Source organism: Nerophis ophidion, linkage group LG28, assembly GCF_033978795.1.
Source record: "Nerophis ophidion isolate RoL-2023_Sa linkage group LG28, RoL_Noph_v1.0, whole genome shotgun sequence".
Taxonomy (NCBI): domain Eukaryota; kingdom Metazoa; phylum Chordata; class Actinopteri; order Syngnathiformes; family Syngnathidae; genus Nerophis; species Nerophis ophidion.
This window is the reverse complement of record NC_084638.1, coordinates 17,651,300-17,668,305: the sequence shown is the minus strand read 5'-3', so window position 1 is coordinate 17,668,305 and position 17,006 is coordinate 17,651,300. Positions and strand designations below refer to the sequence as shown.

Below are 17,006 nucleotides of genomic sequence, written 5' to 3'. Positions count from 1 at the left end.
GTGTGTGTGTCTGTGTGCGCGTGCGTGCGTGTGTGTGTGTGTAAAAAACTAATCAAATTTGTGTGATGCAGAAACCCTGATTGGCTGGCTGTTTACACATGACTTTTGCAACACTTCTGCTGTGTAAGTTATTTACTTGACTTAAACGCCTACTGAAATGAGATTTTCTTATTTAAACGGGGATAGCAGGTCCATTCTATGTGTCATACTTGATCATTTTGCAATATTGTCATATTTTTGCTGAAATGATTTAGTAGAGAACATCGACGATAAAGTTCGCAACTTTTGGTCGTGTGACGTCACGGGTTGTAGGGTTCCTCACATCCTCACATTGTTTATAATCATAGCCTCAGGCAGCAAGAGCTATTCTGACCGAGAAAGCGACAATTCCCCCATTAGTTTGAGCGAGGGTGAAATATTTGTGGATGAGGAAAGTTAGAGTGAAGCACAAAAAGAAAAAGCAACGGCTCCGGGCGGCGGCAGTGTGAGCGTTTCAGATGTAATTAGACACATTTACTAGGATAATTCTGGAAAATCCCTTATCCGCTTATTGTGTTAATAGTATTTTAGTGAGATTCTAAAGTCATACCTGAAATTCGGATGGCTGCGGTGAACGCCAGTGTCTCTGAGAGAAGCCAATGGAGGAGCCAAGATCACAGCTGCCTTTTTGACAGCTACAGGAGGAGGTCCAGTAATCCACTGAAGTCTCCGGTAAGAGCCGACTTAATATCACAATTTTCCCATCCAAAAACTTGCTGGTTGACGTAGAGAAACATGTTCGCTTGACCGCTCTGTGTTAAAGCTTCACAACAAACAAAGAAACACCAGCTGTGTCTCGGTTGCTAAAGGCAGCGGCAATCCACCGCTTTCCACCAACAGCATTCTTATTTGACATTATTGATTGAACAAATTGCAAAAGATTCAGCAACACAGATGTCCAAATTACTATGTAATTATGCGATGAAAAGAGACGACTTTTGGACATAAGTGGTGCTGGGCTAATATGCCCGATACAATCTGAGACGTGACAAACACATGTCATCATACGCATCATCATTCCGCAATGTTTTCAACAAGAAACTCCGCGGGAAATTTAAAGTCCCGGGATATTTAAAATTGTTATTTAGTAAACTAAACCGGCCATATTGGCATGTGTTGTAATGTTAATATTTCATCATTGATTTATAAACTATCAGACTGCGTGGTCGGTAGTAGTGGGTTTCAGTATGCCTTTAAGTATACTATATATGAATACATTCTATTTGTTTCAGTGTATCTAATACATAACGTAATATTATTATTGAATAGTTTGATGTATTATAGTAACGGATATATTTAATTGCATTCGGTTTTAATATGCAACCAAACAGCACGTTGTCGATGATATTACACACTCTCCCACACTATGTATTTATTTTGGTATGAAAGCCTGCATTTAAATCTTGAATTAAAATAGTTGGTATGATAAGTATGTGTCTGACGTTTAAATTTAAGCAAACAGACTGAAAATCTGCTGAAAATTAGGTGATTTTAATCATTGATAGACCTCTGTAGTGCAGTAAATATGCAGTAAATGCTTGAAAAGGCGGCCGTGATGACGCATCGTTGCTTTGACTCTTGTGCGCATGACACATCTCGCGAGAGCAAAGCAGTATTGTCTTGTAACGTCAAGTGAGCGAACTGTCATGAAAGCACATTGACATAGAAGGAAGTGTGCGGGACGCTAACAAGTCAGTCTTATTATTTGTTTTCCAGTTTTCAAATATGTATGTCATATAAAATATATATTGGATTCCTCATTTAAGGATACAATTGTCTCGATGCGCTTGAAGCACTGTGCCGTTTCCCGTGCTAGCTTAGCTTGTTACTTAGCTTAGCTCGCTAGTTCGCTTAGCTTGTTAGCTGCTAACAGAAGACACAGAAGTTATCAACACATCGCTAAGTAGAGATCAAGTGTGAGAGTAAAGGGTTGTGATTGTGTGAAAATGTCTACATTACAAATGTTGAGAGCGTTGGTGGATCAGCGACTAACTGCTGCCGTTGAAGACTTATTTGTAGTGTTAGAAAGAAAGATTGCAGAATAAGAGGCAGAACTCTCTAGGACAAAAGAGGAGAACAATCGACTACTGGACGCTGTTTTCACAAAACATCAAGTTGTGTTACACAGAACAGGTTTGTTGACTTCATCCTCTCACATCTTTACTAACCTATATTTGATTATTTACAAGAGCGTGGCATTTTTAATATATAATATAATCACAATGGCCGCAAACATTAAAGTGTCTTGTTTGCAACTTGCTTAAGTAAAAACAAAAATAAATGACTTGTTACTATTGGTTGTGTTTTAGAACACTCAGACACAGACGTGTGTGTGTGTGTGTATGTATATATATGTATATATATATATATATATATATATATATATATATATATATATATATATACACACACACACACAGGTGGTCAAAAGTTTACATACACTTGTAAAGAACATAATGTCATGGCTGTCTTGAGTTTCCAATAATTTCTACAACTCTTATTTTTTTGTGATAGAGTGATTGGAGCACATACTTTTTGGTCACAAAAAACATTTATGAAGTTTGCTTCTTTTATGAATTTATTATGGGTCTACTGAAAATATGAGCAAATGTGCTGGGTCAAAAGTATACATACAGCAATGTTAACATTCGCTTATATGTCCCTTTGCGAATTTCACTGCAATAAGGCGTTTTTGGTAGCCATTCACAAGCTTCTGCTTGAGATTTTTGACCACTCCTCTTCACAAAATTGGTGCGGTTTAGCTAAATGTGTTGGTTTTCTGACATGGACTTGTTTCTTCAGCATTGTCCGCATGTTCCATGAATTGATTAACGTGGACCCCGACTTAAAAAAGTTGAAAAACTTATTTGGGTGTTACCATTTAGTGGTCAATTGTATGGAATATGTACTGTACTGTGCAATTTCAATATGTACTGTACTGTGCAATTTCCTTATAAAAGTTTCAATCAATCAAAAGGGTTTGAGTCAGGACTTTGGGAAGGCCTTTCTAAAACCTAGCTCGGTTGGTAGAGTGGCCGTGCCAGCAACTTGAGGGTTGCAGGTTCAATTCCCGCTTACGCCATCCTAGTCACTGCCGTTGTGTCCTTGGGCAAGACACTTTACCCACCTGCTCCCAGTGCCACCCACACTGGTTTAAATGTAACTTAGATATTGGGTTTCACTATGTAAAGCGCTTTGAGTCACTAGAGAAAAGCGCTATATAAAATATAATTCACAATTCAAAATATTCAAATTACTGCACATCATATTTATTAAATTATGTACTATTTCTTCTCTACTGTATTTTGAAAAAAAAATCATTAAAAAATAAAACAAAACAATATATATATATATATATAAGAATTAGAAATATTCAAGTCTCACCTTAAAACTCATTTGTATACTCTTGCCTTTAAATAGACTCCCTTTTTAGACCAGTTGATCTGCCGTTTCTTTTCTTTTTCTCCTATGTCCCACTTGTGGAGCGGGTCCGGTCCGATCCGGTGGCCATGGATGACGTACTGGCTGTCCAGAGTCGGGACCCAGGATGAACCGCTCGTCCAGAGTCGGGACCCAGGATGGAACTCTCGATGAACCGCTCGTCCAGAGTTGGGACCCAGGATGGACCGCTCGCCTGTGTATCGGCTTGGGACATCCCTGCGCTGCTGATCCCCCTCCGCTTGGGATGGTTTCCTGCTGGCTCCGCTGTGAACGGGACTCTCGCTGCTGTGTTGGATCCACTTTGGACTGGACTCTCGCGGCTGTGTTGGAGCCACTATGTATTGAACTTTCAAAGTATCATGTTAGACCCGCTCGACATCCATTGCTTTAGTCCTCTCCAAGGTTCTCATAGTCATCATTGTCACCGACGTCCCACTCGGTGTGAGTTTTGCAATCTACTAATTAAAGTTTCAATCAATCAATCAAAAGTGTAAAGGAAAAAAGACACTTTTTATTTCAACCGTACTTCCCGTCAAAAGCCCAAAGACTGACCGCACAGTTCCTGTCTTCACAATAAAAGTGCCACTCCATTGCGCCTGCGCTAACAAAATAAGAGTCTCCGAAAGCCAGCGCAAACAAGCTAGCAAGCTACGGAGTTTGCCGCCAATGTATTTCTTGTAAAGTGTATAAAAACAAATATGGAAGCTGGACAAATAAGATGCCAAAAACCAATGACTTTCATGTGGTCCATCCATCCATCCATTTCTACCGCTTATTCCCTTTGGGGTCGCGGGGGGCGCTGGCGCCTATCTCAGCTACAATCGGGCGGAAGGCGGGGTACACCCTGGACAAGTCGCCACCTCATCGCAAGGCCAACACAAATAGACAGACAACATTCACACTCACATTCAAACACTAGGGCCAATTTAGTGTTACCAATCAACCTATCCCCAGGTGCATGTTTTTGGAGGTGGGAGGAAGCCGGAGTACCCGGAGGGAACCCACGCATTCACGGGGAGAACATGCAAACTCCACACAGAAAGATCCCGAGCCTGGATTTGAACCCAGGACTGCAGGAACTTCGTATTGTGAGGCAGACGCACTAACCCCTCGACCACCGTGAAGCCCCTCTTTATTAGATGGAAAAGAGGAACTTTTTTTCTCCTCCATTTGAAAACGTGGATGTTATCAGCACTACTGTCTGATTCTAATCAATGCAAGTAATCAGAATCAGGTAATACACCAACTTATATGCTTGCCTTCATGAAAGATAGGAATCTATATGTTAAACATGCATATATATTCATTAAAACACCTTAAACATGTCAACAAAAACGGCAAAACAAATAAATATAAATTATGTACTGTATATATAAATGTATGTATTTATATATATATACATATATATATATATATATATATATATATATATATATATATATATATATATATATATATATATATATGTGTGTGTGTGTATAATATGTGTGTGTATGTATATGTATATATGAGGTAGATCATCTCGACTTGGTCATTTATTAAGTAATTGATAATATGTACTGTACTGTGCAATCTATTAATACAAGTTTCAATCAATCAATTAATCAATCAATGAATGCCTACTGAGCCTATGGTGCTGTTAATTTATTGTGGCTCAATGTGCCTTATTTCAATGTACTATTATTTAGTATATATTATTGTTTTTGTTGGTTGAGATATTCCTGGCTCTGAATTTGTTCATTGCTATTTTTATGTTTTTGTGCCGTAATCATTAAACGAACAGGTTACTCATCAGTTACTCAGTACTTAAGTAGTTTTTTCACAACATACTTTTTACTTTTACTCAAGTAAATATTTGGGTGACTACTCCTTACTTTTACTTGAGTAATAAATCTCTAAAGTAACAGTACTCTTACTTGAGTACAATTTCTAGCTAGTCTACCCACCTCTGTATGTATATATATATATATGTATATATATATATATATATATATATATATATATATATATATATATATATATACTAATGACTTCGAAGTTTCCATTCTTCCAAAGGCAAATGAGTTAATCTAACAAAAACAAAAAAAAAGAATCGACCACTTAAAATAATTTTTAGTATGTTGTTTTGCAGTTGAATAAAACACTTGTTCGTTCTGTGATAGGGAAACAAAATAAACAGTTTATATTTATAAATGTATGCAAAGTACATGTACAACATTGGCTTTTGCCTGACATTCCAAACTTTGATTGATATTGATATTGCTTTGGGGATGTTAAAAAAAATAAAAAAAAACGTTAAGAAAAATGCCTAAAACACAACAATGGGGATTTTTTTTTAAAATCCACAATTGTAGATTTGTTAAAAGAAAACCATCCTTCCACAAACAATTCAGCTATTTTCTCTCACTTTTATATTGCATAAAGGTCTGGGGACGTACATATAAAACAATCACAACACAATCATCATATTACAAAAGAGAGTAATAAAGATAATAATAAAATGGACTATAAAGACCCAACAAATGATTCATAAAGACACACATTTTTGAATTGTATAAAAGACTACTGTTCGAATGATGTATAAAGTAAATAATAATGCTTCCTGAAGTGTCCAGAAGATGTTTCGGATGTGAACCAGTAAATATGTATATCATATAAAGGTGCTAATGTATGGGATCATTAACAATTACAATTAAAAATATGTAACACTTAAAAATGTCAAACACATATACAAAGCACCATTATAAATACATGTAAAATTGTATTATGAATCTACAAAACCCCAAACTAGTGAAGTTGGCATGCTGTGTAAATGGAAAATAAAAACAGAATCCAATAATTTGCAAATCTTTTAATTGTTTTTATTCATTTGAATAGACTGCAAAGACAAGATATTTAATGTTGGAACTGAGAAATATATTTTTTATTTTTTTGCAAAGAATCATTAACTTATAATTTAATGACAGCAATAAATTAAAAAAAAGTTGTCACAGAGGCATTTTTACCACTGTGTTACATGGCCTTTCCTTTTAACAACACTCAGTAAACGTTTGGGAACTAAGTAGACTAATTTCTTAAGCTTTTCAGGTGGAATTCTTTCCCATTCTTGCTTGATGTACAGCTTAAGTTGTTCAACAGTCCAGTGTCTCTGTTGTGGTATTTTAGGCTTCATATTGCGCCGCACATTTTCAAAGGGAGACAAGTCTGGACTACAGGCAGGCCAGTCTAGTACCCACACTCATTTACTACGAAGCCACGCTGTTGTAACACGTGCAGAATGTGGCTTGGCATTGTCTTGCTGAAATAAGCAGGGACATCCATGAAAATTATGTTGCTTGGATGGCAACATATGTTGATCCAAAACCTGTATGTACCTTTCAGCATTAATGGTGCCTTCACAGATGTGTAAGTTACCCATGCCTTGGGCACTAACACACCCACATACCATCACAGATGCTGGCTTTTAAACCTTGCGCCTATAACAATCTGGATGGTGCTTTTAAACTTCGGTCTGGAGGACACCACGTCCACAGTTTCCAAAAACAATTTGAAATGTGGACTCGTCAGACCACATATCACTTTTCCACTTTGCATCAGTCAATCTTAGATGATCTCGGGCCCTGCGAAGCAGGCGGCGTTTCTGGGTGTTGTTGATAAATGGCTTTGCATGAACTCGGGTTAAAAAAAAAAACAGTAATATAAAATAACTAATCTCTAAATGTAGAAGCATATTAAAATATTGTTACACAAACAACAATGTCACACATGTTATATGTGCTGATGTTGCTAGAAAGTAAAAATTAAAGTTTTGAAGGTTTATTTCAAATCCTGCAGTTTCATTTGCTGCTGCTGTTCTCACCAGCACACTTGTGTTTCTTACATTGCTTTTTATAAGAGAATCTTTCACCACACACACTGCAACTCAGCATTTTCTCTCCTGTGTGTGTTCTCATATGTGCTCTAAGGTTTGATCGTTCACAAAAGCTTCTGTTGCAGATTGAACAGGTGTGTGATTTTTCACCAGTGTGTGTTTTAGTGTGTTTTTTCAAATATTTACTTTCTGCAAAACCTTTACCACAGACTGAACAGGAAAAAGGTTTTTCACCAGTGTGTGTTCTCATGTGCACTTTCATAGATTCCTTCCTTGGAAAAGATGAGCCACAGATTGAACAGATAAAAGGTTTTTCACCAGAGTGTAACATTGTGTGTTTTTTCAAACTCTGACTGTGTGTAAAACTTTTACCACATATTGAACAGGTAAAATGTTTTTCTCCAGTGTGTATTGGCATGTGTTGGTTTAACAAGTTTTTTTTTGTAAAACCTTTACCACAGAATGAACAAGAAAAAGGTTTTTCTCCTGTGTGTGTTCTCATGTGTACTTTTAAACTCTGACTGTTAGTATAACATTTACCACATTCTGAGCAGGAAAACAGTTTTTCACCAGTGTGTGTTTTCAAATGTAGTTTCAAATAGCGACTTTCTACAAAACCTTTACTACAGATTGAACATATAAAAGGCTTTTCTCCAGTGTGTCTTCTCATGTGTGTTTTCAGATGACAATGGTATTTAAAGGTTTTGTCACAGTGAGAACATGTGAAGTGAGTGTTGTCAGTGTGACATGTCTTATCATCTTTAGAGTCTTCATCATCAGTGTCAGGAGAGTGTGACGTTGTGTCCTCACTATCTGATAGTGGAGCTAAGAGCTTGTCTGCTTGTGATCCTCCACAGTGGTCTCCATCAGCTTCTGTTGTCATGTGTTGTGTTGAGCTGCTGCTTGGAGGCTCCGCCTCTCTCTTCTCCTCACTTTCACCTTTGACCTCTTCATCTTCACTCTTCACAGGGACACCAGTCACTGGGAACTCCACCAGTCTTTCAATATGCTCTCCCTCCTGACTGATGCTGTGTTCCTCCTCTTCATCTTTAATGTGGAGGGTCAGTGAGTATTCCTCTTCCTTTTTACAAGGAAGGGTCTGTGTCAAAGAGGAAAAGGAGACGCCGGAGGTTCCGTAACACCTGGTCTTCCTCTTTGATGGATCCTCTTTCACCATCCTGAAGCTACACTCCGGTTTTTCAGGCAGAAGTTGTTCTTCACAGACGTCTGTAGAACACAAAATGAAAAACATGCTTAAGAAATGTCCAGATTTGCTCAGTCACACGAGGCATTCGGTAAGTTTACAGTCTATGTATTTAAAATAACAAGTTATTATATGAATAGGCCTGAAAACAAACACACTGCTCTTTACAAGATTATTCAAAGGAAAAGAAGGCCACTTTTTTACGAGGGGTGGGCAATATGGCCTAAAATCTATATTGCCATAAATTCCCTTCCACTTAAATGCAGCTGGGATAGGCTCAAGTGCCCCCTGTGACTTTAATGTCAGTTACTAATGTATAAACTTAGAGAAAAGTTTAGGTTGTCTCCAGCGTAAAACTGTATTCTGTATTGTTGTCTCTGCTATGGCGCCACCTTGTGGTCATGCTCAGGTACTGAAAGCAATGCTTAGAGCTGAGCTATATATCGATATATCGCGGATTTGTCTCTGTGCGATATAAAACATTACTATATTGTGATATTCGAGTATATGTTGTCACAGAGTTGCTTTTAGCTGCAGGCATTACACTTCATGCATATCCCACTCGTTATTGTCTTTTCTTCTCACAGAGACATAAAACAAGCGCACCGTCTTACATACGTCTCATACTATCACGCGTGCAACGTCACACGCCCTCCCCGAGCAGAGAGGTAGCGACATGGGTAACATTAGCTGTGATGCTAACGATATGTTCCATCCATCCATTTTCTAATGCTTATTCCCTTTGGGGTCGCGGGGGGGCGCTGGTGCCTATCTCAGCTACAATCGGGTGGAAAGCGGGGTGCACCATGGACAAGTCGCCACCTCATCGCAGGGCCAACACAGATAGACAGACAACATTCACACTCACATTCACACACTAGGGCCCATTTAGTGTTGCCAATCAACCTATCCCCAGGTGCATGTCTTTGGAGGTGGGAGGAACCTGGAGTACCCAGAGGGAATCCACGCAGTCATGGGGAGAACATGCAAACTCCACACAGAAAGATCCCGAACCCAGGATTGAACCCAGGACTAATCAGGACCTTCGTATTGTGAGGCAAATGCACTAACCCCTCAGCCAGCGTGCTGCCCCGCTAACGATGTGTTGCGAGTGGTAATACTAGAGAAAAAAAGTTAAAATTATAGTACCAATGATTGTTACACACACACACACACACACTAGGTGTGGTGAAATTTGCCCTCTGCATTCGACCCATTCCTTTGATCACCACCTGGGGAGTGAGGGAAACAGTGCGCAGCAGCGGTGCCGCGCCCGGGAATCATTAATGGTGATTTAACCTCCAATTCCAACCCTTGATGCTGAGTGCCAAGCAGGGAGGCAATGGGTCCGATTTTTTTATAGTCTTTGGTATGACTCGGCCGGGGTTTGAACTCCCAACCTATTGATCTCAGGGCGGACAAGGTGCAAATCTGGTAACTAATGAAGAAAGAATGAATTCTCAAGAAAAACAGCAGGGAGTCCATCGTCTGGCTTCAAGCGGGAAGATGTTGAACAATTATGCGACAAAAGCGTTGCTCCAAAAAGTAGCAGCACTGCTAATTTGTAGCATCATTTGAAAAGTCACCCACTAGAGAATGAAGAGAGCTTGAAACTCGGCATGTCAACATTTCCGTTCGGTGCCACAGCAAACAAAATGCCGAAGCAACCATTTCCAGATCAACACCGTATAAAAAAACTAGTCAACAACAGAGGGAGATAACGTCCGCAGGAACGTACCACATAGCGAAGGATATACACTATTTGATTTGCTATTATGCAGCTCAGTTATGGAAATATCTTGTGTGACATCATGCACAAAAGTGCACTTTAGTATTTTTTAACTATTGTACTGGAGTAGTGACATCATGCACAAAAATGCACTGATAGCTTGCTTTAAAATGTCTCTGACAATCTTGCAATTTGTTTTGAAATTACATGAATTATTGTGCCACTGCTTAATAACTGTTTAATAAATACAGTTTTGCTAAATTGACTTGTGGTTTCCCTCTCTGCATGAAAGTTTAAAATGAGCATATATTAATGCAGTATGAAGAGGAATAATTTAATATAGACACATAGAATCAACATACTGCTGTGATTATGTGAATCAAGTGTTTATTCAAGGCTAAGGCAAAATATTGAAATATGTATCGTACATCGCAACATGGCCTAAAAATATTGAGATATTAATAAAAGGCCATATTGCCCGGCCCTAGGTTTCACTATGTATAGCGCTCTCAGTCACTAGAGGAAAGCACTAAATAAATATACTTCACCTCATATAAAAGGGAACCACAATTTATTGTATTTTGCCTATCAAGAACACATCTTTTTTTCTTTTTTATGCAATCTAAATAGTAAATAATGCGATCAAAAGTCTGATTACAATAGATGCTATTAGAGTTGCATTATTCTGCCTACAAGGAACTTAAAAAACATCCAAACACCTCCATTAAGGTTTTATGTACATGCAGTAGGTATATATTGGTGGGTTGGTAATGCATTGCATCCTGCCAGCTGCTATGCCGACAGTTATTTTAGTAGCTGTCATCAAAGACAAGGCTGGTAAGGAAGGGACTAAGGACAATTATTGACCTATCGCCCAAGCCAGAATGTTATCTAGAGCAGTGGTCTCCAACCAGCGGGCCGGGGCCCGGATCGATTGGTACCGGGCCGCAGAATATTTTTTTATTAATTGTTATTATTTTTTAATAAGAATTTAAAAAAATATTATTATTTTTATTTTTTATTAAAACATAAAAAAACACAAGATACACTTACAATTAGTGCACCAATCAAAAAGAAAACCTCTGTTTTTCATGGCATCTAATTCATCCAGCTTCCATACACTTTACAAGAAAAACATTGGCGGCAAATTCCGTAGCTTGCTTGATTGACATTCACGGCACCCGAGGGTCTTGTGAGATGACGCTGGCTGCTGCCAGTTCATTATTATGAAAAAATGACAGAGAGGAAGGCGAGAAACTATTTTTATTTCAACAGACTTTCGCGCCGTCCCTTCCGTCAAAACTCTAAAGGCCAACTGCACATTTCCTATCTTCACAATAAAAGCCCTGCTTCATGCTGCCTGCGCTAACAAAATAATAGTCTCGGAAAGCTGGCGTGCACAAGTGATGTGCACGCCAGCTTTCTGAGGGATCGCTTGTGCACGCGAGTTTTCGGAAGCTCTGTATTTAGTTAGCGCAGGCAGCATGAAGCAGGGCTTTTATTGTGAAGATAGGAAATGTGCAGTCGGCCTTTAGAGTTTTGACGGAAGGTATGGCGCGAGAGTCTGTTGAAATAAAAAGTGTTTCTCGCCTTCCTCTCGGTCATATTTTCATAATAATGATCTTGCAGCAGCCAGCGTCATCTCACAAGACCCTCCGGTACCGTGAATGTCATTTAAGTGACGTCTTGGTGAAGATTGATGACCACTAATTTTTATGTCTATTTTTTTTAAAAGCCTGGCTGGAGATCGACTGACACACCCCCCGCGGTCGACTGGTAGCTCGCGATCGACGTAATGGGCACCCCTGCTTTAAAAGAAGCAGTAGAAAGATACAGAGCGCAGGGCCCTACAATGTTGGTAGGGTCTATTGATGCATATAAGGCATTTGACCGAGTTAACCATCTCAAACTCTTCACCAATCTGAAGCAATATACCCACCAATCTGGGTATATTCTGGCATATTGGTACGACAGGCAGACAAAGCAGGTAAAATGGGGGGAGTAGTTTATTTTTTCCATTTAGAGTTGGCAATGGGGTACGGCAGGGTGGGCTTCTATCACCAGGCCTATTTAGCCTGTCTATGGATGACCTGTCAAGGCAGTGGGAGAATGCAGAACAGGGTGCATCATGGGGAACACCTTAATCAACCACTTTATGTACGCTGATGATTTGGCCATTATATCTCCCAGTAGTGCAGGGTTCCACCAGCTTCTTAACATATGCTCAGACTATGGAGTCAAGTTTGACATCAAGTATAATGCCACAAAGAGTATGGTAATGATATGTAGAACCAAGGAGGATCACCATCTTAATTTCCCAGGTTTCTATTTGTCTGGTCAAACCCTGTCTGTGTGCAACAATGTCCAATACTTAGGCCACATCATCAATGACAAGATGGAGGATGATGCTGACATGCTTAGACGGAGAAAAAAACCAATATACTGGTGAGAAAATGTCATGACTGCTTGGATGAAGCGAAGGTACAATTTTAATATTTGGTTACATGTCTCCTGGAAAGTTTCCCTGCAATAAGGCACTTTTGGTAGCCATCCACAAGATTCTGGTTGAATTTTTGACCACTCCTCTAGACAAAATTTATGCAGTTCAGCTAAATGTGTTGGTTTTCTGACATGAACTTGTTTCTTCAGCATTGTCCAAATGTTTAAGACAGGACTTTGGGAAGGCCATTCTAAAACCTTAATTCTAGCCTGATTTAGCCATTCCTTTACCACTTTTGACGTGTGTTTAGGGGCATTGTCCTGTGCCCAAGACCCAACCTCAGGGCTGATGATTTTAGGTTGTCCTGAAGAATTCGGAGGTAATCTTCCTTTTTCATTGTCACATTAAAAGCACCAGTTTCACTGGCAGCAAAACAGACCCAGAACATAAATCTACCACCACCATGCTTGAGGGTGGCTATGGTGTTCCTGGGGTTAAAAGCCTCACCTTTTCTCCTCCAAACATATTGCTGGTTATTGTAGCCAAACAGCTCAATTTTGGTTTCATCTGACCACAGAACTTTACTCCAGGTCTTTTCTTTGTCCATGTGATGTCAGATGAAACAAAAATTGATATGTTTGGCCACAATACCCAGCAATATGTTTGGAGGAGAAAAGGTGAGGCCCGTATATACTAGAAACACCGTGCCCACAGTCATTGCTGCATATATACTAACATTGTTGTATGTACACTAAAATTGCTGTAGATATACTATATATAACATTGCTGTATTTATACTTTTGATCCAGCATATTTGGTCACATGTTCAGTAGACCCATAATAAAGTCATAAAATAACCAAACTTCATGAATGTTTTTTGTGACCAACAAGTATGTGCTCCAATCACTCTATCACAAAAAAACAAGAGTTGTAGAAATTATTGGAAACTCAAGACAGCCATGACATTATGTTCTTTACAAGTGTATGTAAACTTTTGACCACGACTGTATGTACATCATCCTCACAAGACAACCAAACTTCTTATACACAATATATTTAAGAATGTAGTTAATAATCAAGTACAAAGTTAGTAAAGATGTGAGAGTAAGAAGTAAACAAACCTGTTCTGTGTAACACAACTTGATGATGTTTCTTATAATAAACATCCTGTAGTTGATGTTGTCGCTCGTCCTCCTCTTTTGTTGGACAAAGTTCCTCCTCGTACTTTGCTATCGTTCTTTCGCACATTTTCAGACAATCACAACACTTTACACTCACATTAGTTCCCTACTTAGCGATGTTTAAATAACTTCCGCGTCTCTTTGTTAGCAGCTAACAAGCTAAGCTAACTAGCCAGCTAAACTAGCTGCAAGCTACCTTAAGTGAAGCTGGCAAACAGGAGAAGTGTCAAAGTGCGCTCAGACTAATGTATCCGGCTACAAACAATTATTAGCCGTGTGTAATCTATTAAACAACATATATGTAAGAATACAGAAATATAATGCCCGCGTTTAGGACTTCTCCGTCAGACGCCATCTTGCTTTATCACCCGATCGATCCACGCATGCGCGTACTCGACGTCACTTCCATCAACTTGTTTTGCCACACTTACTTACCATGGTTCTTTTGTGTCATCTGTATTTCAATAACAATGTCATCATAAACCATTACATACAAAAAACGTTATTAAATAATACGGTATTTATTATGAAACCGTACAGATCTGTACACAAACATGAAAGATGTGTTCAGAAGCCTTAAATGGAAAATAAATCTATTGTTTTATTGTTTTATAATAAGTTATTTTTTTCAGAATTCAAAAAAATTTAAAATTTATTTTTTTAGGTTCCCATAAGTGCTTCGTTTAAAAATATCAAAATTTAAAAAATAAATGGGAGTTAGTAGCGCCCCCGTGCATCATTCATTACAATGACAGAAGCGTAAAAGTGGTTGAAATTGTGGCGATACACCTTGTTCATTTTCACATTCGTGTTTCCTTTTACTCCGAGGTAAGATATTACTTGTTGTTGCATACATTACTAAAACATACAAGTATTTCATTAAGATGTCACAGATGTAGTGGCTGCTGGTGGCAGGAGCTCTGTGCTCTTGTGTCATCCTTTTCTGTTCCTGCTGTTTCCCTCTTGTTTTCATGTGGGTTTTGTTTGCCTTTTGGTTGGGGACCCTTTGGGACTGTGTGACAAGAATGACTTTCGTGACTTCTGCGGTGCTTTTTTGTGAACTTCTGGATCTGCCTATCAGAGACCAGCTGCTGGGTCTCTGCCACACCAGAGTCCATTTGGAGAGACTGGAGTAGATGCGGATGAAGAGACAGGGCTGTGGAGCTGGCACTGAGCACCGGGACGGACAAGCTTCACTGTGTCTTGGCTGAATGAGCTGGTATCGGACACCTCGGTCTCCTTGGACGCATCTTCGCCTATCCATGTGGACTGTAACTGGCCGAGAGTTGGTGGGCGGCTTTCTTGGTTGCTTTTTTGGGTCTGCTCCTGTCTCTGGCCATGCTCCTCCCACCCCTGCAGATGATGGCGTGAAACACCGCAGAGGCCACCACGGTGTATATGGGTGTTGAAATTGTGTTTTTTTTTGGTTGCTTGTCAATGCAGGGTCCAATCGTGTATGCGCTATATATATTATTGGTTCATTATTTTTTGTTGTTTTACTTTTGCTTTTGTAGCAGTATGTAGCAATAACACTGCTGGAGTGACAGCAGGTTTGCATCAGTTCTGCTCTTTTAATGTCATTTGTGTTATTTGATGTTTCCCTCTTACACATATGTTTATGTGTGCAATGGCTATGAAGTTTTCTTCTTTCTGGACCACTTCTCCAGGGTCCCAGGCTTTGACTAATTTTTTTTTCCATTTTATTCATCCCCCTCCCCAGCGTTTACCTGTTTCTCACCGTTTTTGAAAGGGTCGGCGGGAGTAGGCAGACCCATCTGCGATCCTGTTCCGTCTCCCTGTAATGTTTGGGTGCTCTTGAATCGGATTGTGCTGAAAATCTTAATTTGCTCTCGGGGATTAATAAAGTACTTCTGATTCTGATTCTAATCACAGAACATCATTGGCAAGCGGGATGCCCCTGCAGGAGAATTTCAGAGCCTATGTTTGACCAGCAGAAGAAGTACTTCAATCCTGGAAACTCAGAATTAAAGTCTGATCTTCTAAGATTGAGCAATTCAGGGTCTTTTCACAACACGGGAAAACACAAAAAAGGAAGCAAAAGGCTTCTGGCAAAAGTCGGGTTGCATCCTTGACCCCTGTTTTGGACAATACTGGTAGATTTGATTTGAATAGATTGCTTTCTTGGCACAGACCAGCTTCTAAGCATTATTCACAAATCTACTGCATGGCGAACCATGCCCAGAATTTGAAGCTCAAAAGCAGCTACACACAGATGGATATTCACATTCTCAATTCCCAAGGCAGACATTCAAGTCTGTTTTTTAATTTGTCGCCGGCAGACTGAAGCAGCAGGATCTAGCATAGGGGTAGGGAACCTGTGGCTCTCAAGCCAGATGTGGCCACTTTTGATGACTGCATCTGGCTCTCAGATCAATTTTAACTGACATTGCTTAACACAATAAGTAATGAATAATTCCGCTGGTAACCACAGTGTTAAAAATAAAGTTCAAAATATAAGACATTGTCATGCATTTGAATCCATCCATCCGTTTTCTACCACACCTGTTCAAGAAGTCACATTAATGGTAATAAGTATTTTATTAATTATTGGCTAGCTTCAAAAAAACGATGTTATTAAAAAGAATAGGAGACTTATCATACATTAAAAATGTTTGTCTTACTTAAAAATGCACATGTTTAGTTGTATTCAGTGTTAAACAAATATTATATGGCTCTCATGGAAATACATTTTAGAATACTTGGCTTTCATGGCTCTCTCTGTCCCGGCCCGCGACAACCCCAGTGCGCAGTTATGCGTGCACTGCGCTGGGCGCATCTCCAAGAGCGCGCCGGGCGCGCACCAGGCCGGCTGCAGCAAGCCCCTGCAATCAATCGTCAGTGGGAACTTTTACAATGATGAAGAGATTGATGGCATTTAGATATGGAAAAAAGAGGGAGAGCAAATCTGTGCTTGTGCAGTTTGTCGAGGAAGGCCTCCCGGAAAGAATCATTGTAAGGTTTTTAAGCTTCTACGTTAGAAGCTGGAAGAGGAAATTAGATAAGTACTTATAAATAAAGAAAGTATAATTGCAGTATTTTTTGACATAGAGAAAGCTTATATGTTGTGGAAACAGGGGTTG

The 17,006-nt window shown here is 39.3% G+C and overlaps 3 protein-coding genes across 8 annotated transcripts in view; 1 reads left to right on the top strand and 2 right to left on the bottom strand.

Moving 5' to 3' along the window:
- The window catches only part of LOC133545492 (major histocompatibility complex class I-related gene protein-like), a 291,962-nt gene that overhangs the window by 30,619 nt on the left and 244,337 nt on the right, over positions 1-17,006 (top strand). The gene's annotated exons all lie outside the window — the stretch shown is intronic.
- Positions 1-17,006, bottom strand: part of LOC133545389 (gastrula zinc finger protein XlCGF57.1-like) — a 262,634-nt gene that overhangs the window by 164,919 nt on the left and 80,709 nt on the right. The window lies entirely within an intron of this gene.
- Positions 6,317-14,307, bottom strand: LOC133545441 (zinc finger protein OZF-like). Its single transcript, XM_061891047.1, has 2 exons — positions 13,846-14,307; positions 6,317-8,578 (listed from the first exon to the last, which is right to left on the bottom strand). Exons 1-2 carry the CDS (start codon positions 13,970-13,972, stop codon positions 7,317-7,319), a joined length of 1,389 nt encoding a protein of 462 aa, XP_061747031.1. The 5' UTR covers positions 13,973-14,307; the 3' UTR covers positions 6,317-7,316.